Raw genomic sequence first — 25,368 nt, 5'->3', positions numbered from 1 at the left:
ATATGATGGAACGTGTGGAATTTTTTTTTGGTTTTGGCTCTTGAGGCAGTTTCTTCTGGGCTGATTGCGCCTTGGTCTCAATGTCATAATTGTATATCTATATTTTGTCACCTGTTATAACATTCTTTAGAAGCTCTGGATTGTTGTTGAATTCATTCAGCAATTCCTGAGTGATCACTAGGTGACAAAGTTTTTTGTCTTAATTAACACTTTCAGAAAGAACTGTCCTGCTACACAAGTTACGCCCAAAACATCCAAAAAATTGTGTAGCATGATCCAATGGATATGCAAACATCAGCAGCAACCTCTCTGATGAAAATTTGCTGATTTTCTGGAACCATTTTCTTTCCTTCTTCCACACTGTCATCGGTAATTGAAGTGCTAGGGCATCCAGGGTGGTTGTCATTTTCAATGTCTTCTGGGCCCTCTTTGAAACATTTTTAACCATTCCTAAACTCTTGTCTGACTCACAGTATATTCACAAAAGCCACAGTCAATATTTCAAATACAGTGCTGTACTTTCTCCATTTTTCAAGCAAATTCTTTGATCCATCTTTTACGAAAGTAAAAATTTGCTGAGTGCTTAAAAACACTTGTAACCTTCTCAACTGTCAACAATAAACTACATATTCAGAACAGTTGAAAATGCTACCATACATCAGGAACATATGTACCAACAAGATAACTTAAATAAAATGAAATAAAAACAACCCTCAGATGTGTGAAGCCTGAGCAATTAAAAAATTCCCATTACTATTTGACCATACCTCACATATGCTTTTATTGCAGCCTTCTGACATCATAGTTTCAGAACTAATTGCCTAATGTTGCCATTATTTTCAATCATATAAATGTCTATTGTTAGGACTCTCTTGCTGATGACTTTTAATATTGACATGAATGTTACAAATATAGGTTACAAAGAAATGGTACAAGCCACAATAAAACGTCAGAAATAGGATTTATTTGAGCACTGAAAGGCTGCACCTGATAATGTAGGCTCAAAAACACTGACACCTGAAAATAAGGCACATGGTGTTTAAGAAATAAAATTAAAGAAAACATAATAAATTTCATTTTGCATGTTACTAGAACTAGTAGCTACAATGTAGCCCTGAGAATTCAAGAGTGTCAAAGAGAGAAAGGGACAGTTTAATGATGGTGACAAAGCAATATTAACAAAATTAATGACTTTTTGTTACACTGGAAAAATGTGAGTTAAAAAACAACAGAATGGGTACAGAGTAGAGCCACTGAGAGGTAGACAGGGGTACAGGTCCTCCTGACAGTCTAATTATTACCTCAAACTTTTCACTGCCATATTTTCATCTATTATTAAATTATAATTTAGGGAAGATAGAGAGGCTTATGCTCCAAACAGACACAGACAGCCAGGGACCATAAACTGTAGATGATGGCGATGATGATGATGATGATGATGATGCAATTATAATTCAGTGTGGACTACTAATCAAGCAAGACTGTCATCTTTGCAAAGATTGTCTGTTTACCTAAACTGCTGATGATGAATTTTTCCCTTCTGTAGTCACCATATATGGCCAGTATGGAACATGTTTGTAATGACAAAGTTACATTTCTCACATGGTCACATGTCTCGGGCATACTGAGACTGACTGGTGGCACTGCAAACCAGCCTGAGCATGCTCGGCTGTACCCTGTATAAGGATCCATGACAAACTTCTTGCCCTAGCTCAAAGCCTTCTAAAGAATGCCCACAACTTGAGTGTCCTGACCAGGTTCAAGAAAGGCAAAAAATGGAAGACAGTAGGTCTATTTATGAATCTGTGTTGTTCTTCGGAGCTCACACACACACAAAGTTATACATTGGTCTTTAAATATGTCTGCTTGTGTCTGTATGTGTGGATGGATGTGTGTGTGTGTGTGTGTGTGTGTGTGTGTGTGTGCGCGCGCGCGCGAGTGTATACCTGTCCTTTTTTCCCCCTAAGGTAAGTCTTTCCACTCCCGGGATTGGAATGACTCCTTACCCTCACCCTTAAAACCCACTCCCTTTCGTCTTTCCCTCTCCTTCCCTCTTTCCTGATGAGGCAACAGTTTGTTGCGAAAGCTTGAATTTTGTGTGTAGGTTTGTGTTTGTTTGTGTGTCTATCGACCTGCCAGCGCTTTCGTTCGGTAAGTCACCTCATCATTGTTTTTATATACAAAGTTATACATATATTGACATGTCATAAGCACACAAGCCCAAAACCGAAATCAGGGTCATCAGCAAAACAGAACAAACAATACTAATAGAATGGTTACTATGAACACCAATGTATAGCCAGAACAGAACTCAATTCATGGATGGAGGGTGGTGCTGTTTATACAAACACTGGATATTCTCGAATATACAAACATTACAAATATAAGATATTTCAAGAACATTCCAGAAATGATAAATACTAAATAACAATAATTGGTGTGGTTTTGTTTCAACTAGTGTCCTGCAGCATGCCAGCCAGCAACACTAAGTTCTTCCCCACAGCTCATGGTGTTGCTCTTTGTCCTGTACAAACAGTGAGATGCTGTTTCAGAAGTTCTTGTTGGAGCCAACTGCAGCACCCTGGATCTAGATTTTGTCAATGGTCCTCTGTATAGCAGTGCTGGCAGATCCTTGCTTTCTGGTATTATTATCACATGCTCTTCACTATGATGAATATCAAAGGTAGCCACTCTCACTGAAGCTTTGCAACCATCGAGCTGGTCTTCAATTTTCTTGAACCTGTTATTGTTAAACTGTGTCTCAGGATTGTAGTAGGGCTTCATGCGGAGGACATGGATGCCATCTATGCATTTTTGTCTTCTTGATGAAGGGTCATAGCCCTCAACTTCATTTGTGACATCCAACTAGTGATCTATCTTTTTGAGTAGTCCCACTTTCTGCACAGAAAAATCTATACCAAGCCTCCCAGGCTGTATCTCACTGGCCAGTAATTGGCAATATAGCACTCTCAGTCTTTTTTCTAGCCATCCAGATGTGAGTTAGCTGCCTTGCTGCTTTGGTCCTGGTGATGAGGTGTTTCACGTAGTCATCCACAGTATTGTATGGCTGTAAAGGAACAGTGTATACATTGTCATTTTGGCCCCTTAACCATAGAGAATAAAGAACAGTGTGAAGCCTATAGCATCTTGCTTCACTGTGCTGTGTGCAAATGTCATGCGGGCTGTATTGTATCTCAGTTTCTCTGTTCAATATCAAGGTACATCGAGATCATATCTGCCATCATCTTGGCATAAATTGTTCTGTGACACCATTCATCTGTGGGTGGTAGACAGTTATCTTGTGGCTGATATCACAACATGAAATTACCTCTGATACTAATCTCAACTGAAAACTTTTCCACTATCAGAGATCATCATATCAGATGCTCCATGCTTCATAATGATGTCTTCTACAAGAAATCTTGCAATTTCCAGAGCTTCTACTATCGGTACGACTTTGGTGACAGCACAGCAGGTGAGATGGTCAGCACAGGTTACTATTCATTGGTTCCCGATTTGTTGATTTGAGTAACCTCCTCAACAGATCAATGTGAATTTGGTGAAATTGCACTGCTGCAGGTGGGATTGGTACCAGATGCCCTGATGTAATTGCAGCAAGTGCTTCTGTCATTCATCTGTCGACGTCAAACAGATGTGCAGAACTATAGACCTATATCTCTGACATCGATCAGCTGTAGAATTTTGGAACACGTATTATGTTCGAGTATAATGACTTTTCTGGAAACTAGAAATCTACTCTGTAGGAATCAGCATGGGTTTCAAAAAAGACGATCGTGTGAAACCCAGCTCGCACTATTCCGCCACAAGACTCAGAGGGCCATAGACACAGGTTCCCAGATAGATGCCGTGTTTCTTGACTTCCGCAAGGCGTTCGATACAGTTCCCCACAGTCATTTAATGAACAAAGTAAGAGCATATGGACTATCAGACCAATTGTGTGACTGGATTGAAGAGTTCCTAGATAAAAGAATGCAGCATGTCATTCTCAATGCAGAGAAGTCTTCCAAAGTAAGAGTGATTTCAGGTGTGCCCCAGGGGCGGGTCGTAGGACCGTTGCTATTCACAATATACATAAATGATCTTGTGGATGACATTGGAAGTTCACTGAGGCTTTTTGCGGATGATGCTCTGGTATATCGAGAGGTTGTAACAATGGAAAATTGTACTGAAATGCAGGAGGATCTGCAGCGAATTGATGCATGGTGCAGGGAATGGCAATTGAATCTCAATGTAGACAAGTGTAATGTGCTGCGAATACATAGAAAGAAAGATCCCATGTCATTTAGCTACAATATAGCAGGTCATCAACTGGAAGCAGTTAATTCCATAAATTATCTGGGAGTACGCATTAGAAATGATTTAAAATGGAATGATCAAATAAAGTTGACCGTCGGTAAAACAGAGGCCAGACTGAGATTCATTGGAAGAATCCTAAGGAAATGCAATCCGAAAACAAAGGAAGTAGGTTACAGTACGCTTGTTCACTCACTGCTTGAATACTGCTCAGCAGTGTGGGATCCGTACCAGATAGGGTTGATAGAAGAGATAGAGAAGATCCAACGGAGAGCAGCGCACTTCGTTACAGGATCATTTAGTAATCGCGAAAGCGTTATGGAGATGATAGGTAAACTCCAGTGGAAGACTCTGCAGAAGAGACTCTCAGTAGCTCAGTACAGGCTTTTGTTGAAGTTTCAAGAATGTACCTTCACCAAGGAGTCAAGCAGCATATTGCTCCCTCCTACGTATATCTCGCGAAGAGACCATGAGGATAAAATCAGAGAGATTAGAGCCCACACAGAGGCATAGCAACAATCCTTCTTTCCACGAACAATACGAGACTGGAATAGAAGGGAGAACCGATAGAGGTACTCAAGGTACCCTCCGCCACACACCGTCAGGTGGATTGCGGAGTATGGATGTAGATGTAGATGTCATTGGCATTCTTTACAGTGGCTCACATACATAGTGTCTAACAGATCAGCGGAGACATGCCCAGTGATACCTGTGCCTGATTCTGTCTACAGTTTTCATGAATGTTTGATGACCAGATGTTTTAGAATTGTGGAAAACTTCAGGATAGCTGGATGAAGGTGAGCTGGGCAGACAAGTCATTATTTCCACCCACTGAATTAAAGTTCCTCTTATACAAGGTCTTGTTTATTAACTGGAATTGTCCTTTGGTCCATTCCTCCTCCTTCAGGGGTTCTATGGTTTTAAGCAGTGTTAGATTTTTCCTCTGTTCAGTAGCAATGCCATTTAACGCAGCGTTGACTGAGATTGCATCCATGCTTCTGTGTTCTGCCAAATGATTCCATGAAAGGCAGTTGGCATACTTGTGTTTACATCTGCTTTTGTATACCACAATGACAATGTAGATCTGAAGCCTCAGTGCCCATTTCGCCAATAGACCTGATGGAGCCTTCAAGCTAGGCAGCCAGTGTAGAGAATGGTTGTCTGTTAGAATGGTGGTCCCTAGGCATGGTGAATGGTTTGCCAAATAAATACAGCTGAAACTTATTGATGGCCCAAATAAGTTCAAGAAATTATTTGTGTTTAGTATTTATCAATTATGCAAGATTCTCGAAATATTTTATATCTGTTATGTTTGTATACTCTGGAATATTCTATGTTCATATTAACAGCAGCATTTTGGAATAATCTACATTTGTATAAACAGCAGATTTCTGGAATTTTCTATATTTTTATAATCCATGAGTTGGTTCTGTTGTGGCTGTATGTTGGAGTTCATAACAAAGGTGCTTTCAGTGCTAAGTTTATACTTCACTGACAGCCCTGCTTCTACAATTGGATTCATTTGTGGTTACAATGTCACAATGTTTGGTGAAACATTGGTTATTTCAAGACATCTACCTCACTGTGGCTCAATTATGCTATGTAAAAGCCATCACCTACATGGACTGGAACTGGAATACAAGCAGTACATCATTAACACAGTCCACATATTCAGGAGACTGATGGATTGTACAATGGCAACAAATCAACTGTACATTAGGCACCCACTAGCATTTTCCTATGACACTGGTGAGGATCCAATGAAATGGCTAAAAGCATTTGGCTAAATTGCCAAATACAACATGCTGTGTTTGGAAAATGTGTACTTTTATTTGGATGTGACACCCCGGGAGTGGTTCAAGAACAATGAACAAAAGCTCAATAGCTGGAATTAGTTCCCAACCAAACTGAAGAAAATGTTTAGCAACAATAAGTGGCAACTCCTCTTAGTGGAGGAACAACTGAATTCGAGGGCCCAACATCATGGGGAAATGACAAGATCCTACAGAGAAATGTTTTGGCCCTGTGACACATTGTGAATACCAATAGTGCAGAAGCTGACAAAATATCACACTTGATGAAAAGAACTGCATGAGACATGTACCTAACTCTTCTGGTATAGGATGTTGCAACAATAGAGGAATTCATCGAGTGGTGCCAGCACATTGATGAAATCCAAGAGAAAAAAAATCAGGCGAAAGAGTTATGACTGACATATCAACGTGGTCCCTATGACAGTTTTGTAAGACTACTAAGACATCATCTCTCTCATATTCCAGGTAGTGAGAGAAGAAATACAGTACTTTATGGCAACCAGGGCTGTCTGACTGAGTAAGCAAGAGATAGGAGTCATGATTGTCAACCAGATACACCAGTAGATAATGAAGAATGTTGAAGAGGTGTATTAATCTGTAGCATCAAATGTGTAGGAAGAATGGTCTCAGCCAACTTAGACTTATGCCGTAGCCATCAAATCACAGGCCAACACACAACTAACACAGGCATGGCCAACACTTACATCAAGTGTAACTCCCACAGAGGAACAGATGTTTGGAGAACAGAGGACAACACACCACTGTGTCTCCATTGTGGACATTCTGGACACATTATATGCTACTGCAGAGAAAGAGGGCAGGTTCTTGATGACTACTATACTGCCACAAAGTTCTATTCCCATCAGTCGATTTCGAATGATGGTAGTCAACCTGCGGGAAGAAGCCCCCATCTGAATCCTGAACGAGTTTGTTCCCACAATGTACTTTAGCCATTCCCCAATGTCGTACAGAGGTAACAGCCGCTAGGCTATCTGATGACTTCAGGAAAAGTAAGGCCTACGGAGGTGAGGCCACCATAGATGCGGTTCCTCCATGGATGATAGTCATGAAGATGTCATGAAATCTCATTGACATCACCAGTAACAGCCAACCTATCTGGGCACTAGTCAACCTGGGGGCTTTCTTTTTTTTGTAACATAGGACGCTTATCAGCTAAGGAAGATTATGTTCTGTGACACGAAAACAATTGTGCCAAAAGTTGCAAATGGGTAATACATCCAGCTGACAGGAATTGTATTGCATGAATAACTACCAATGGCAGAAAAACACTGCCCTTTGAATCTTTTGTTTTAACAAAACATAGTCACATGTTATTCTTGGGTGAGACTTCTTGCAGGCATCATAAGCAGTCATGGACTGTGGAAGATCGGAGCTTCAGATTAACAAGGGGATTCCACCAAGTACACAAAACAAAGATTGCTCTGGGAGGTTGTTTCCTGTTTAAGACATTATTCCCTCCCACGATTAATTAAATGAGTTCTAGATCTATCTGTGATTTCTATCATTATATTATTTCTCAAGTCAACATCACTTTTTCTCAACTTATATTAATTGTACAGGGATGAATGCAGTTTTGTCAGAAAGATATTTTATGTGGCTTCTGACATTGCATATTGACTTTGTGATAAAACTTAATACATGTAGAAAATTTTAATGTAAAAGGGACTTAACTATCACAGACAAAAGGGCATCATGGATGCTCAACTTCACACCTATATTTTATTAAGCAACTTATTAATCACAAATAAGAGATTCACTTACTCCCTTTTAATATTATCTTATTACAAATACCTTTTATTTGTTTTAAAGTACTTATTAACTGGATAATTTGTACACAAAATTGTCACAGATAATACCGTGACCACTGCAGTAGTTGATTATCTCCATCCGTCATGCAAGTTGACCCTACTAAACAAACATACTTTCCAAAATCACAAACACATTTGTCATTGTCGCCTTCAGTTGTTCTTTACCTATTGCTGCTATGGCCTAAAGTGCTTACTGTAATTGAAAACATTTGTCGAGATATACAAGGATGTCTCTTAAATTCATGATCATTATTTCTGTCATTATTTAAAATTATAAAACTGCAAAAGTTTCACACGAGGCCCCCTGATGTAGTAATAATTAAAGAGAGAGTAATAAAATTTAGGGAAAGTACAGCAATATTAAGGAAAAAAATAAGTACTTCAAAGTATAAACATATACAACAAATTATAACATAGTTTAACACAGTTCATACTTTCCTTTGTGGTCATAAGAATAACACACTAACAAATACAAACTGCAGTACTAACCCTGTTAAGGAAGCAGTTGCATCAATGCACTCATTCAGCCAGGTAAGTGGAACGTCTGTGTCAGTCCTGCGAGCCATGGCGCTACGGATATGAAGGGCAAGACGTAACTTTTCTGCTGTGACTTCCCACCAATTAGAAGGGGAACTCATTCGCTCAATGTTTTTTGTAGGTAGCTCAGTTACACAGTCCACATAGGCAGCAAACATCTGGAATTAAGAATGAAACTTTTTTAAAAAGTGTTACTGTAAAGACACTATTCGAAAGATGGTGTACAAAAAAGCCTAAATACCACGGTTTTTATCTTAAGAAGTACGCTGTAGATATGTATCTGTCCTTTGAAGAAAATATTGTTGATGTTGACACCTTACTCCAAATAAGCAAGAAATATTATCTTGTAGATATGCAACAACTTTTGTCAAACTGCCTTCTTTCTGACAAAAATAAATGGAATACGAAAAACTTGTTCTCTGGTACTACTATCAACACTTCTTACAAAATACTATCGTCATCAGTTGACTACCAATCTGGGTCTTCTTTGGATGGATACTGGTGCTTAATGAATATACAAATTCCGCTGAAAAGTGTTAAGATTTTGAGAGATAAGAGCTATTTCATTTCCATCAACAGCTCGGGAAATACATGTTCACAAAGTGGAGTCCGGTATTTCAGGGAATGTCTAGCAACAAGTATTGTTTTCTGGATCCTGTGTTCCAAATAGTAATGCCAAAATTATACTGCATCAAACATATTACATTATCTCAAACAGTTTAGATGAATGCACAACATAAAGCTTACAGTAATAGTAATGTGGTGACGCTGACTAGATTCTAGCCTGAGAACAGTTGGTTGTCAACATTTAAATCCTGATAGTATTTGTTGGCTTTACCTGCCAGGCTAGCCGAGAGCATTAATGCGCTGCTTCTTGGACTCGGGTAGGCGCACCGGCCCCAGATCAAATCTGCCCAGTGGATTACTGACATCGGTCAGCATGCCAGCCAGCCTGGATGTTGTTTTTAGGTGGTTTTTCACATCCCGCTAGGTGAATACTGGGCTGGTCCTCATGTTCCGCCTCAGTTACATGACTTGCAGCCATCTGAACACATTCGCACTATTCCATGGATTACACTAGACACACACAGCTGTGGTACACTAATTCCGTCCCGGGGGGGGGGGGGGGGGGGGGTGGCAGGAAGGGCATCTGGCCACCCCTTAAAATTAACCTTGCAAATCCAATCCTAACCAAGCCGACCCTGGGAAACCACAGGACAAGGCATCAGCAAAAGAAAGAAAGTATTTGTTGCGTATTGTTTAGCACCATCCTGGCATATAAATATTGTGGTTGTGCCACAAGACGTCTGCTGCCAGAAGGGTGAAGGGCACAGTAATGGGGAAAATGCCATGTGTGCATGCACAACATGAGTAATGAAGTCCTTGTGGTAAACGTCAGCCATGTCATTGTTGGCATGGCATTCTTAGTGTTGTGGCTTGGCAGGAGAGCCAACACCGTGTTTTTAGAGGAAACCGAAAGCCACGCGTTTTAGTCACGCAGGCTGGTGTGAGTCTGGAACAGGACAAGGAAATTAGAATTTAGAAAAACGGACGTAGCTGGTGGAATACTTAACTTTAATCCATAACTGGTGAACATCGCTCTTGACGGTACATTATTCATAATATCAATAGTAAATGGTAATGGCGCCTTGCTAGGTCGTAGCAAATGACGTAGCTGAAGGCTATGCTAACTATCATCTCGGCAAAATGAGAGCGTATTTTGTCAGTGAACCATCGCTACCAAAGTCGGTTGTACAACTGGGACGAGTGCTAGGAAGTGTCTCTAGACCTGCCGTGTGGCGGCGCTCGGTCTGCAATCACTGATAGTGGCGACACGAGGGTCTGATGTATACTAACGGACCGCGGCCGATTTAAAGGCTACCACCTAGCAAGTGTGGTGTCTGGCGGTGACACCACACTTAGCATTGGCAGTTCAGACTGTAGTGTCAGTACCAGATGACTTGCCAACAAGGTGCTGTGACTTCTCCTGGCATAGAGATACTAGCTTACATGACTAGAGACATAGCAAGCATTTGACACCTTGTGCAGCAAACCAGACATATTATGCAATTGCTATGACACCACCAATGGTTTTTCTTGTTTCTTTTTAAAATATTTAAAATGGCAATAAATCATTTTAATATCTGCTATATGTTTATTTGTGGCCTACACAACTGTCTTGATTATTTTCACATCTTACCGGTTAGTAAGTTTCTAAAACTTTTCATATTTTACACTAACCAATCATAATTACTAATATACACACACACACACACACACACACACACACACACAAACACACGAGCGCATATGTGGAGTGATTAGCAGGCAGGCACGCACGCACGCGCGCGGAAACACGCAGTAACATTTACTCATTTACTCACTGTGTGTGTGCGTGTGTGCGCGTGTGCGCATGTGTGCTTGTGCGCGCGCGCACGCACACATGCACATCCACGCACGCACGCACACACACACGCACACGCACACCCACACACCCACGCACACGCGCACGCGCACGCGCACGCGCGCACGCGCGCACGCGCGCACGCGCGCACGCGCGCACGCGCGCACGCGCGCACACGCGCACACGCGCACACGCGCACACGCGCACACGCGCACACGCGCACACGCGCACACGCGCACACGCGCACACGCGCACACGCGCACACGCACACACGCGCACACGCGCACACGCACACACGCACACACGCACACACGCACACACGCACACACGCACACACGCACACACGCACACACGCACACACGCACGCACGCACGCACGCACGCACACACACACACACACACACACACACACACACACATTTTGCCATCAGCTGAACAAACAATGCATGGACAACAGTTATACTGGTAGACTTGTGTGAGGGGGGTTGTGGTGGGTGGCGTGGGTGTGGGAGAAAGGCGAAAGAGTGAGGTAGGGAGGGCTGGGGAAGGGTAGCTGATGGTTCAGAGGGAGACAGCACTTGCATAGGATGGGAATGTTGGAGGGAGAGTCAGCAGGTGCATAGGTGCATGGGATAGGAATGCGACAAGACACCAGCACTGATGAGTAAATGTAGCACACAATGATAAATGACTTGGATTGGTTTGGCAGAGGATGACAGAACACATGATGGGAAGGACTGTCAAGAGGAGGGTGTAGGTGATGGATGAGTGAAGTTGTGGACCTGGGGCAGAGTGTAGGTGTGTGGGTGTGGGTGTGTTTGGTGGTGGTGGGGGGTGGGAGTTAGCAGAGACTTAAGAGCATACTGATCATATTGTGCTTAACAGAGTGTACCACAACTGGCTGGTTAACTCTGCTCTTGGCCATACCTTATTTGAGTAGACAGTTGGTTGGTGGTCATGCCCACATAAGACTCCATGCAGAAATTACTGCAAAGTTGGTACATGACATGATTGCTTTCACAGGCTGTTTGACATATGATGGTGTAGGATAAACCTGTGGCTGGAGTAGAGTAGAATGTGCTTGGTGGATGAAGTGGACACGTCTTGCACTTGGGTCTTCCGGAGCAGTATAACCCATTTGGCTAGAGGTGTGGAATGGGTGTGGCATAGGGATGGTCCAGGATATTGTGTACCTTGCATGGATGGTGGAATACCATTATAGGGTGGGTGGGAAAGATTGTGGGTACATTATTCCTCGTTTCCAGACATGATGATAGAAAGTCAAAGCCCTCATGAAGGGTATGTTCATTTGTTCCAGACCAAGATGATACTGAGCGATGAGGGGAGGGAGGGAGGGAGCAAGGTGGGGGAGGGGGAGGGGTGTCAACAACCAGAAAGGTGGCAAGTTGGGCTGAAGAGGACCAGATGGAACAAAAGGGAGAGAAGCTGTCAAGACTGTAGAGGAATGAGGATAGGGTATCTTGGCTCTGCCTCCACATTATCAAGATAATTGTTTAACACTAGTCACCTGCAAAGTAGTCCCCTTTGGCTTCTACACACCTTTCCCAACTTGTTTTGGTATGGTGTGCAGTTACTTCATCAAATTCTGCAAAATATCTTCCTTATTCTAGAATCTGACCCCTTAAGGGAAAAGCCAGAAGTCGCCTAGTGCTAGGTCAGTGGGGTAGAGAGGCTGACAGACCACAGTTGTGTTGTGTTTGGCCAAAAACCTCTGGATTAACTCGTTCAAACCTGATTTTTTTCTGGAGGAAGGAAAATTTTTATTGATGTGGTAATGCGCTTAGGTGACTTTTTTAATGACTTTTGATGCAACTTTTATACAAAAATATACAATGGAATATAGTGAACCAATCACATTCGGTATTCTGCTGGTCACAATCTGCTGTGCACTGTCAAGAGCCGCAGCACACTGCTACACTGTTGATATTTTCAATGTTGCCCAACAGTTGACAGCACTTGCATGTGATGAAAGGGTTTAACATTCACAAATGTGTGCCTCAGGTTTCCACTGAGAAAAAATACTTCTGTTGCAAGTAATACACAGCAAAATTTAATGTACACAGTTGTAGGCTGAGGGTTAATTAAGAACAATGAGTGTGTGCATTATTGTGGTAAGTGTCTTGCTGCCGACAAGTCCGGCCATATGCATCTCACTGCTTCATGAAGGTGATGCAGAACCTTGTGGCAGTACTCTTTATCAAGATCAGTACCTTCTGGGGTGTCTTCATAATGGACCATGCCTCTAGAGTCAAGAATGGTGATCAGGATGACTTTCACATTGCTGCGGACCTGCCTCGCCTTTTTTGGGTTCAAAGGGTGAAGGATGCCTCCACTGCAATGACTGGAACTTTGTTTCTGGATTGTATCCATAGACCCAGGTCTCATCACCAGTCATCACTGTGTTGAGAAAGTTGTGTTTACTGTTGACAGCATCCAGCATGTCCTGTGCAATCTCTGAACACAGTTGCTTCTGATAAGTTACTAGCAACTATGGCACAAATTTTGATGAGGTCCTTTTGATGTCTGTCTTTTCTGATAATGATTTGTCTATCTTGCATCACAAGAGTTCTTATGTGATCAATAACAACCTCATTTGCAGGTGTTTAAGGTCTACCTGAATATGCTTCATTCTTCACTGATGAGTAGCCATCTTTGAAGTGGTTGTACCACTCCTTTATCTGTATAATACCCATCACTTTGTCCCCAAACACATGTTGACTCTTTCAGACTGTTTCAACTTCAGAAACAGCAAATTTAAAACAAAATTTGATGTAATAACATTCTTCCAATTTTTCTGTCATTTTGCCCATAACACAAAATCCAAATGACTATCACTTACACATTTTCACTTGTCAATGGCTAGCCAGTAACTGGTTGATGCTGCAGTCATGTAAATAAATCAGGCATGCACACTACATATTCCTACAAAGAGAGACAGTGTGCACTGCCCGAAACAACTGCTGGTTGCAAAAATAAAAAAGTTTCGATACTTTTTGAACAGCCCACATGAACCTGACCTAGATCAGAGGTTTGGGGTTTTAGGAGGCTGGGAAAGTTGCCTCTAAATGGACATACAAGGGTGCCACACAGATGTCCAATGGCTGTGCTGATGATTTATGTACATCTTCCCTCAAAGGAGAAGTATTTACATATGTGCGAGGAGGATGTAATTAGTTAGATGCATAAGGAACGATGTGATGGGTTTAGAGTCTGAGGTATGCTGAGAGAGAGAGAGAGAGAGAGAGAGAGAGAGAGAGAGAGAGAGAGAGAGAATTTGACAGCAGCAAGGCATGATGACGATGATTTATATAGAGATGGCACCGACAGTGATGAGTAGGAATCCAGGTGGTAATTGTGTGGGTTGAACAGTGTCAGTGAAGAAAGTGGTTCACATCTTCTCATCTTTAACATGAGATGCTGGGCTATAAGCAATTGATTGGAGTTGTTGGTTGGCAAGAGCAGAAAGTCTTTTCAGTGGGAGCACATTAAATGGCTGCAATGGTGCATCCAGGATTGTTGGGTTTGGGGTTTGTTGTTTTTGTAAAGCATGGTTGGTTGGTTGCATGCTTGGTTGATTTAGGGTGGGGGGGGGGGGGGGGCAAACAGTGAGGACATCGGTCCCATCATCTCAGATGGCAGAAATCAAGGAAAGAACAATACAAACAGCACAGTCCAATTGAAACAAATCTTCAGTTTAGGAAAGAAATTAAACAGCACAATTCTAGCACATTTGATCACCAATCACAGCTATCAATTATAAATTTTCACCAATCACCAGAAATTTTATCTACACCAAGTTGTCTCTCAGTCCTAGGTAATTGCATTGATGAATTAGAGTCACCCAACCCAGTTGACATAATCTGCCTCTCTGAACACCATGTGACCACTGGTATAGGAACTAGGCCTAAGCACAATGAGAAACTCAGACAGGAGAGTACTGCAAATGTTAGAATAAGGAAAGGTTCTCATAAAAGTATAATTAAAAATAATGTAAGTATATTTCATCAAAATATTGGGAGTTTAAAGAATAAAGTAGATGAGCTTCTGGTTTGTTTAGAAGATTTAGAAGCTGAGAATGAAATAGATGTACTATGCCTGTCTGAGCATCACATTGTTACTGATATGGATAAGGTAAATGTAAGTGGATATAAGCTCTCTGCACATGTAATGAGAGAAAATATGGAGAAAGGAGGAGTTGCCATATATGTCAAAAGTTATCATTGTGCAAAAAGTATAGAAACAAAAAAGTTTTGTGTAGAGAAACATATAGAAGCATGTGCATGTGAGCTTAAATTAAATAAAGGCACATTTATAATTGTAACTGTATATAGGTCCCCATCAGGAAATTTTCATCTATTTCTGAAAAATTTGGACTCCTTGTTGTGCTATCTGTCAGACAGGGGGAAGCAAATTATTATTTGTGGGGACTTCAATGTAGATTCTCTGAAAGAAGGTAATAGGAAAAATGACATTGAAGTATTACTCGGTTCTTTCAATTTGACACCCGTTATTGATTTTCCTACTTGGGTGGTAAAGGATAGCGGCTCACTGATAGATAACTTCTTTATAGACCAAGATAAGTTTAACCAGATAAATGCTCAGCCTGTTGAGAATGGTCTTTCTGATCATGGTGCACAGCTAGTTACAATATATGACATAGCTCCATTCAGCAATACTAAACAGTCCTCCAAAATAGTACGTTCAGCCAACGATTTAACAATTGCAAATTTCAGGGAAAGCCTACAGCAGTTAGATTGGGATGAGGTGTACTGTGAACCTGATGCCAATTTAAAATATAATTTATTTCATGACATTTTTGTAAATGCATTTGAAAACTGCTTCCCCAAGAAAATAGTTAAATATACTCGTAAGAAACCTTGTAACAAACCATGGCTTACTAAGGGTATAAAAATATCTTGTAACCAGAAAAGGGAAATGTATCTGACAGCAAGAAAGAGTAGTGACCCAGAAACTATCAAAAATTATAAAAACTACTGTGTTATATTAAGAAAAGTTATTAAAAAATCCAGGAGTATGTGTATCATGTCTGAAATCAGCAACTCTGATAATAAAATTAAAACAATTTGGAATATTATTAAAAGAGAAACAGGTCAACCAAGAGCAGAGGAAGACAGTATTACCATCAAATTGAATGAAAACTTTACGAACAAAAAGTCAGAAGTTGAAAATATTTTTAATAATCATTTTCTAAATGTTGTGGACACAGTAGGATCCAGGTGTTCATTAGAAGATGCTAGGCTGTTAATGGAAGAGGCCATACCTATGCAATTTGATACAACTGAAATCTCATCCACTTCTCCCTCTGAAATTAGGAAAATAATAAACTTGCTTAAAAGCAAAAACTCACATGGAATTGATGGCATTTCCAGCAAAATACTAAAAGCTTGTTCTCAACAGATAAGTAAGATTCTCAGTCACCTGTGTAATAGCTCTCTGGAACAGGGCATTTTCCCTGATAGACTGAAATATGCTATTGTTATACCTTTGCATAAAAAGGGGGATAGATCTGATGTCAACAATTACCGTCCAATCTCCCTTCTAACAGCTTTGTCCAAAATTTTTGAGAAAGTAATGTATTCAAGAGTAGCTTCACATATCTGTGAAAATGAAGTACTAACAAAATGTCAGTTTGGTTTCCAGAAAGGTTTTTCAACAGAAAATGCCATATATGCTTTCACCAGTCAAATTTTGAATGATCTGAATAACCGAACACCACCCATTGGGATTTTTTGTGATCTCTCAAAGGCTTTTGATTGTGTAAATCATGAAATTCTGCTAGACAAGCTCAAGTATTGTGGCATGAGTGGGACAGTGCACAAATGGTTTAATTCGTACCTAACTGGAAGAGTGCAGAAAGTTGAAATAAGTAGTTCTCGTAACATGCAAAGATCAGCACATTCCTCAAACTGGGGAACTATCAAGAATGGGGTTCCACAAGGGTCAGTCTTGGGTCCTTTGTTGTTATTATATATTAATGACTTGCCATTCTATATTCATGAAGAGGCAAAGTTAGTTCTCTTTGCTGATGATACAAGTATAGTAATCACACCTGACAAACAAGAATTAACTGATGAAATTGTCAATACTGTCTTTCAGAAAATTACTAAGTGGTTCCTTGTAAACGGACTCTCACTGAATTTTGATAAGACACAGTACATACAGTTCCATACAGGGAATGGTATGACACCATTAATAAATATAGACCTTAATCAGAAGCATATAGCTAAGGTAGAATATTCCAAATTTTTAGGTGTGTCCATTGATGAGAGATTAAATTGGAAGAAACACATTGATGATCTGCTGAAACGTTTGAGTTCAGCTACTTATGCAATAAGGGTCATTGCAAATTTTGGTGATAAACATCTTAGTAAATTAGCTTACTACGCCTATTTTCACTCATTGCTTTCATATGGCATCATATTTTGGGGGAATTCATCACTGAGGAATAAAGTATTTATTGCACAAAAGCGTGTAATCAGAATAATACACTGGATGATTACCAAGTTCTTTACCCAGAATACCTGTGTGGCCAGGAACCAAAAGGAAATCAACCGAACAAGTAATATCACCAAGATCTGTGAGAGTCATGGATGGCAGAGACCAAGTGATGACTGGAAAAACTACAAGTGATAGCTTGAAGACCACTCATTGAGTCCATATATAACAAAACTTGTGTTAGTGAGGACCACTTTATGAAACAGACGAACTGATAGATGGCCATCATTTCTGCAGTAACCAACCGAATGTGGCAGGTAAGAGATGGTGTTCCAAGAGAAGACGTGAAGGCATATCCCACATGACAGGCAGATTTAGAGCCATCGGTAAAAAAACCAATGGCCTCCTGAAAGGGTATTCGGAACAAACAATGGAACATGACTGGAGCCATGGAGGCATCCAGACCCCAGATGAGCACTATCCAAACCTTGGGCAAGGGACTAACAAAGGGGGGGGGGGGGGGGGTTGTGGTTGGGAGAGAACATGGGGAAGAGGACAAGGAGAGCACAGAGAGGAGATGGAAGTCACAGAGCAGACAAGCGAGGTGGATCCCAAGCAGTAAAACTACCTGAGGACAGGCAGCGGGCAGGCAATGGCCCAAAGCCGCAAAAATAATAGGATAGGAGAGGTGAGCAGGAGAAGAGCAGATATTCATGGCATAGGAAACCATGAACTGGGACCACCAAATCGAAAGAGAAGAAGAGTGGTAGCAGCAACTGATCCATTAACTTGACAACCATAGTACAAACAGTACAGAACTTATGCCTGGTAAAGACGGAGAAGTGTTGAACAATCTACATACTAAGAGGTGTGGGCAAGGAAGCGAAGGATCTGAAATTACGAAAACACCCAACCTTCAGATGATGGAGATGGGGCAATCAAGTAAGCATGTTGCAAAAAGAAGACCCAAGGAATGGAACTGGGGGCCACAGTCAGGTGTTGGGCCTCTAGGTAGAGCTCTGGATCAGGAGGGACTTAGTACAATGACATGTGCACTGCCCTCAACTTAAAGGGAGAGAATTGAAAACCATGTCAGAGTGGCAACATGGAAGCATGTGGAGCATGGTGGAGCAATCATTCCGCAGAGGCCACCGAGTGGGAGCTAGCCCAACAGGGGTGACCAATGGTCTGGAAGAGGCCACTAGTCCATTAACAGTAGTGACAAAAAGGAGGACACTTAATATGGAGATCCCTGTGGAATGTGATTCTCCTGGGTCTGTTGAGAGTTGAGAACAGTGTCAACCTAGACTCTGAACAACTGGTGGGGGAGGGACTGGCAAGTAAAAATTGGGAGAAGGTCCCAAGGACTCCACTCATGGAGCATAAGGAGGATGTGATGGCACCAAGTTATGTCATAGGCCTTACGAAGCTTGAAGAAAACTGTATAAAGATGGCAGTGGTGAGAAAAGGCCTGCCAAACTGCTGTTTCCAATTGAAGCGGATCATCGATTGAAGACCATCTCTCCTGAGCCACACTGGTAAGGAGATACATGGTCCCAAGATTCAAAGACTTGACTGAACTGACAAGCCACCATCTGTTCTAGTAACTTGCAGGGGAGAGTGGTCAGGCTGATTGCCTGGGTAACCATCAAGGGATGACGGATTCTTGCCAAGCTCAAGAACAGGAATCACAATACTGTTACTCCACTGAGAGGGGAAGATGCGTTGGACCCAAATTTGGTTAAATATCTATGCAGGAGATGCTGTCGTTTTGAAAGATTGGCCAGAAAAAGCTCCCATTCATTTAAAGGTTCACTGAAGAACTCTGACTGACAAGGACTAAAACATAAACAGGGAGCTTCAGCCCGCTGTATCTGGAGGAGGAAGGTGGCTTGGTAGGAGCCTGACACCAATGCCATTGTAAAATAGGTCACAAAGTGTTCTGCGATAAACTGATGAACCTGCAGAAGGGCCACTTGGAAGGGTAGGGCCTGGAATGGAAGATGGCCACTAACGACCTTGGAGGGTGGGACATGTAGCCCACACCCGTGACAAAGAGACAGAAGACCTTAGAGAGGAGACAAGAGTTCCCAACACACCCACTTGCTCTGTTTGATTAAGTAAAGGGCTTTGGCATTTAGATGTTTAATGGTAATAATATTGGCAGAGGTTGGATGCCACTTAAGATGTTGCAAGGAACAACAACAATCATGTATAGTGGAGGCAATGGCCATGCTCCATCACAGAACTGGCCCGATAGTGAACATGGACTGTCAAGAGGGGAACAGCAATGTCGGCAGCATGGATTATCTTATCGGATAGATCACAGATGACAAAGAGGGTGTAAACATGACCTGGGAATAGAGGAGCCAATCAGCATGATGCAAAGCCCAGTGGGGTAAGCTTTTCATTTGGAGGTGGGAACGGAAAGGGAAGTGGTCAATTCACTGAGGTCATGGTGTGGTGAGCAAAGTAAGGAAGGAAGAAGGGGGGGGGGGGGGGGGGAGAGAGAGAGAGAGAGAGAGTGAGAGAGTGAGAGAGAGAGAGAGAGAGAGAGAGAGAGAGAGGGAAGGGGAAGAGAGTAAAAACATCAATGGCAGAGAAAGTGCAATATGTGGTACTAAAATGAGTAGGGGAACCACCATTAAGAATGCACAAGTCATGATCTGCAAGAAATTGGTCAATGAGGAGCCCCCAACTAGATAAGAAAGCACTCCCCCACAAAGTGTGGGGGGAATTAAAATTCCCATGGAGAAGGAAGGACGGAGGAGTTGCTGAAAGAGGGCAGTTAGGGAAGCAGATACAGGTGGTCTGTCAGGAGGGAGGTAGAGACTGCAAACCATGACTGCAGAGTTCAGGTGGACCCGGATGGCAATTGCTTCTAATGTGGTACAAAGTGGGATCTGTGTACTAACAATATTCATAGAGACTAATGCACAAATGCCACCAGATGCCATCAAAGAGCTGACACAGTTCCAACAGAAAGCATGGAATCCACAAAGGGTCTGTGAGTGAGCATCAGTAGAATGAGTCTCCTGGAGGATGACAGAAGCTCCCGAGTAAAAGGCAATAAGGCATTGCAACTCTGGGAGGTGATGGTAGTATCCATTACAGTTCCATAGAATAAGCATGGAGCAGGTATCCAAATGGAAGGGGAATGAGCTGGAACCAGTTACACCACTGGGTCACCACTCCTCACCAACGACGATGGGATGGCACCCACAAATAAGCAGTCAGACTTAGGTTGCGGGGGAGAAGATGGCACCTCCGGAGGCAGCAGGGGGGCCTTGACCTGGATCATGTATAGTGGAAGCAATGGCCATGCTCCATCATAGAACTGGCCGATAGTGAACATGGACTGTAAAGAGGGGAACAGCAATGCTGGCAGCATGGATTATCTTATCGGATAGATCACACATGACAAAGAGGGTGTAAACATACCTGGGGATAGAGGAGCCAATCAGCATGATGCAAAGCCCAGTGGACTCTTTCATAGGGTGAGGAGGGCAGGGCACGGAGGGAGAGCAGGATTCTGCAAGATCCAGAACAGAAGGAGAGGAGGCAACCTGGGGCACACAGACTGTGTTCCTGCGGCCAACTTGTGGTAGCAGGCCACTGGCCTGAGAGGCACCAGGTGGAGGTATTATGGGGGTGAGCCCCATCACTGGCAAGATGGGGGACAGTTCTTCAGCTGGGGAGGGGGATCAGCACCTATAGGGGAGGGCATGGTAATCACAGAGGAGGAGGAGGAGGAGGAGAGGAGAGAGGGACAGGACTAGGGTAATGAAGAGGGAGGAGGAGGAAAGGACATAATAGAGGCACAAGTAGAATTCACAGACACAGGGTGAAGCCTGTCATGCTTCTGACAAGCCTCAGTGTAAGATAAACAATCGAGTGATTTATAATCCTGTATCATCTTCTGCTTCTTATAAGCTGGGCAGTCAAGTGAGAATGGAGAGTGGCGGTAATAACAATTAACACACATGGGGAGCAGTACACAGGGGCTCCCTTCATGGTGTGGGTATCCACATGCACCATATTGAGGGTCTGCTGTACATTGGGAAGACATGTGCCGAAAACACAAGCACTGAAAGTGCCTCATAGGTGGCAGGATGTATGGCTTCATGTCACACCAATAACGCATAACCTCAATCTTCTCCAAGTGGTTATCTCCTTAAAAGCCAGAATAAAGGTGCTGGTGTTAGAGCAATTGTCCTCACGACCTTTCTGCACACATTGAACAAAATGAACACCCTGTCATTCCAGATTGGCCTGGAGTTCTTCATCAGTTTGAAGAATGAAGTTCCTACAAAAAATGACTGCCTGAACCATAATCAAAGACTAGTGAAGTGTAATGAACACTGGGACATCGCCAAGCACATCACTAGCACAAAGGGCTGCAAACTGAGTGGCAGAAGAAGTTTTGACCACAGGGAGCCTGATGGCATCTTACTGAGAAACTCCACTTCACCAAATTTGTCTTCAATATTTCACACAAAAATAATGGCTTTGTGGCAGTGAATGTGTCCCTGTTGATCCTAATACAGACCAGGTAGTGGAGAAAGTGTTGACCCCCAAGCTGGCGATCCTGGCCCTCCTCCCAGTGTGTAGCCAGGGAAAGGAAGGCCACAGAGTCATAAGAAGCAGCATTCAGTGATCCGTTACCAAACTGAGAAGATGGCAATATAAGAACAACCAGATTTTTGGAGCTTGATATGTTTCATATGCAAAGCATCCACCCTGATACCACCCACTCTGAACAGAGGCTCTCCCAATGGGTGCCATCAAGCCACAGCACAGGCCATCTGGCACATGCACCATTGCTGGGCATTCTGATGCTCCAAAATGACAAGCAACCACTTCTAGGTGTACATGGGGAAGCAACAGCTCAGGTATCAGAAGTGTGATCCCTGTGTTGTCAGAGGGCTCAGCCAGATGGGTACGTAACAGCCCCACCATGTGGACTGGCTACACATGCTGGTGACCTAACGGGGTGGAGGGCTACAGCAGGGAAGGAAGAGGGAAAGGAAAGGGGGAGAGGAATCCAGGTACACAGATGCTAGGGAGAGAATTCTGCACCACATGGCTCACATTATGCAGAGAAAATTTCAAAGTGGAGGTAAAACCCCAAAGGGAGACCAAAAATACCAAAACGGAAGAATGGAAAAGACAAGGAAGGGGGAACAATACAGGAAATGAGGTGAACAGGCAGGTCGACATAAGTAAGAACACAGAGAGAGGGGAAGGAAGGGGCTGTGGGGAAGGAGCGGGGAAAGAGAGGAGGGGCAGGGGGACAGAAATGCAGCCTGGGAAGGAAGAATGGGCTGCTATAGCTCAGGGTCCCACGAGTGCCACGCATGATCTCACAGAAGAATCATGAGCCCTCTGGGAGGAGGGGGGGGGGGGGGGAGAATACTGTAAAGCATGCAGAAGGTGAGTGTGTAAGGGGTAGTTGTGGTGATGAAGGAGATGGATTTGAGAGATGATGGCCTGAGGAATTGAGTAGGGATGGGAGGTTATGTTGGACTTCTGGAGTGGGATCACTATGGCAGAGCTAGCATGCAAAAGAACCAGACAGTTGGCAGATGCCTTCAGTCAAGTAACTGCTGTGATCCTTTATGGCAGTGGGGGAGTCTTAGTCAGTAGGGAGGATGAAGGATGATTAAATCAGTCTGTCTTGAGGTTGTGTATGGCTGTTCTTTCTTCCATTGAGAGATCTGCGTTCTTGGAAAGGTACTTGGCAAAGGATGGTGAGGAATCCCTGGCAGGTAACCAGGGAGTGGTTATGTGGAAGAGAGAGAGGGTCACAGCTGGATAGTGGTGCGAATTGCCAGAGACAAAGTTCAGCATTGGAATGGGCTTTGGCTGGAGAGATTAATAGGAATCAAATGTTTCCACAATAGGGATCAAAAGAGGGAAAGAGGGTCTTTGATGAATCCAGCATAATGGAACTTGGGTGTGAGGCTGAAGGTGGGGCTTTTGGATAGGACTTCTAAGGGACTGAGGTTTCTGGTGTATAGGCTGACAACAGTATTTTAGATTTGTTTAGGTTGTAAGTTTTGAGGGATGCTGGGAGGGAGTTTTGGACACGACAGATGCAAAAGATCAGTAAGCCAGGGTCCGGGCGCTATGAGGAGTCGATGAGAGTGTTCACTGGTATTAAGATAGCTGTTGATGGATAGTGGTGTTTTGCGGTGGGAAGAGGATTTTGATAACTTTTGGAGGCAATGTCTGGAGTGCTCTTCCAGGTGTTTGAGGTGAGGGTTTCAATTTGAGAGGTATACTGTAAGTAGTTGGTGCTGCACATTAACAGTTTCCTCTGGAGGGGGCAAAGTGGTTCTGGAATGGCTGCACCATGGAGACTTGTTTCTGGTGTATCAGGTTAGGAGGTATAAGGATTGGGGAATCTGAAAATTTGAAGGTCATTATGAAAGAGGATGGCATCTAGGGACAGGAATTTTTATGACTATGCTGTTGACGGGGATTCCATGGCTTTGGCAGCATTTAAGGAACAGCTATGGACAGAGATACTTTCCTGAACTGAAACAGACAGATGGAGCAGGAATCCCACATCTTGTTCCTTAAATGCTACCTAAGCCATGGAATACCCAGCCTCCACCAGCCAAAAGCCTTACAATTGAAATTCCCCTTTCTGGATCCAACCTCCCCCTCTACAGAATAACATTCCAATTTTCGTATTTCCCCAGTCCCTATTCCTCGCTAATCCAATACTGCAGAAACAAGATGCCATGGCACTGTCATCCCTCAACAGAAGATGCAACCTAATATGATTAGGGAGAAAATGGGGTATTCAGTAAAATGACAGGACTGCCTCCAAGGCAAATGGATTGCAAATAGTTGGGCTGCTAATACCATCTCTGCAGCCATTGCTGCAAACACCACCACTGACTTGGCTATTTCACACATTTGGGCATGGATTGCTTTTGAAACTGCACTCTGGAGTTGCATGGAGAAGAAATGTAACTCATCATAGTCAGTTTGTCAGTGCACCTGATGATGGTAATAGGGTTGCTCATCAAAATATTGTGCATGTTGCAAGCAGAATCAGCAGTACCCCTATGAAAGATTTTAATAGTCTCACAGAAACACCTTCCTAGCCAGGTGAATTATAATTTTTAGTAACCTTACAAATTTTGTTATTCCTTAGCAGTTGCATTTTTAAAGCTACTTTCTGCTGACGGTGCGTGCAGTGACTGCACAAGCAAATGTACTATATATGTATTTTGTTGTTTAACAGTGGGTCCAACATTTGCAGCCACTATGTGGAAGTAATCACCGCATTTGGTACCCACTGATTTGAAAGTGTTGCCATTTTTTGCCAGAGTTATTTTCTGGGGCTCAATTTTATTTGGGTCACAATTGTTGTTGTTTTTGTTTTCTTTTTTTAATTGCTTGACAATGATCCAAATGGATTCCACATTATTCTTGGAGTTTTTTTATTTTATTTGAGCACAATACCAGATTGCAGGTTTTTACATTAGTGTTGGTAATAGATTTTCAAGCCTTGGCTACAGTTTCTCTTCTGAATTTGGTAGAGTGTTCTCTTCCTAGCACAAGATTGCTTAATGTCTTATCCTTGCTCCTGCTCAAAATTATCCTGTTTTTTCTTTTAAAGGGGAAAACAAGACTCAAGCATTGTATGAATGTGTTTAAGAAAGAGTTAAATTCTCTATCTACACTGTCTAAGTTTATCAATTTCTCCTCAGCATTCTCCTTCTGAATTTTCTCTATCTCTGTGATTGACTCATTGTTTATGATTTTGTGATACAACATTTTGCTTCCATAAGGGGTAGTCAAATGAAAATGAGACAGATGGGAAAGTAGGTAAATTGTTTATCATTTCAAAAGTAATTGCCATAACTGTTAATACATTTATCCCACTGTGTCACAAGATAGTCAATGCCCTTATGGAAAAACGTTTACAATTCTCTATGTAATCATGATTTTACCCAGGCTTTCACATCTTCATCTGA

The 25,368-nt window shown here is 42.5% G+C and overlaps 1 protein-coding gene across 3 annotated transcripts in view; it reads right to left on the bottom strand.

Moving 5' to 3' along the window:
• LOC124797831 (focadhesin) overlaps positions 1-25,368 on the bottom strand; it is a 316,015-nt gene that overhangs the window by 59,890 nt on the left and 230,757 nt on the right. For all 3 annotated transcript variants that reach the window (XM_047260873.1, XM_047260874.1, XM_047260872.1), the window contains exon 16: positions 8,447-8,652. In XM_047260873.1, the coding sequence (XP_047116829.1) occupies positions 8,447-8,652 (206 nt within the window). The remainder of the gene's footprint in view (positions 1-8,446; positions 8,653-25,368) is intronic.

This window comes from Schistocerca piceifrons, chromosome 5, assembly GCF_021461385.2.
Source record: "Schistocerca piceifrons isolate TAMUIC-IGC-003096 chromosome 5, iqSchPice1.1, whole genome shotgun sequence".
Taxonomy (NCBI): Eukaryota; Metazoa; Arthropoda; class Insecta; order Orthoptera; family Acrididae; genus Schistocerca; species Schistocerca piceifrons.
Note: the sequence above shows the minus strand (reverse complement) of the source record. Positions and strands in the feature narration are given on the sequence as shown.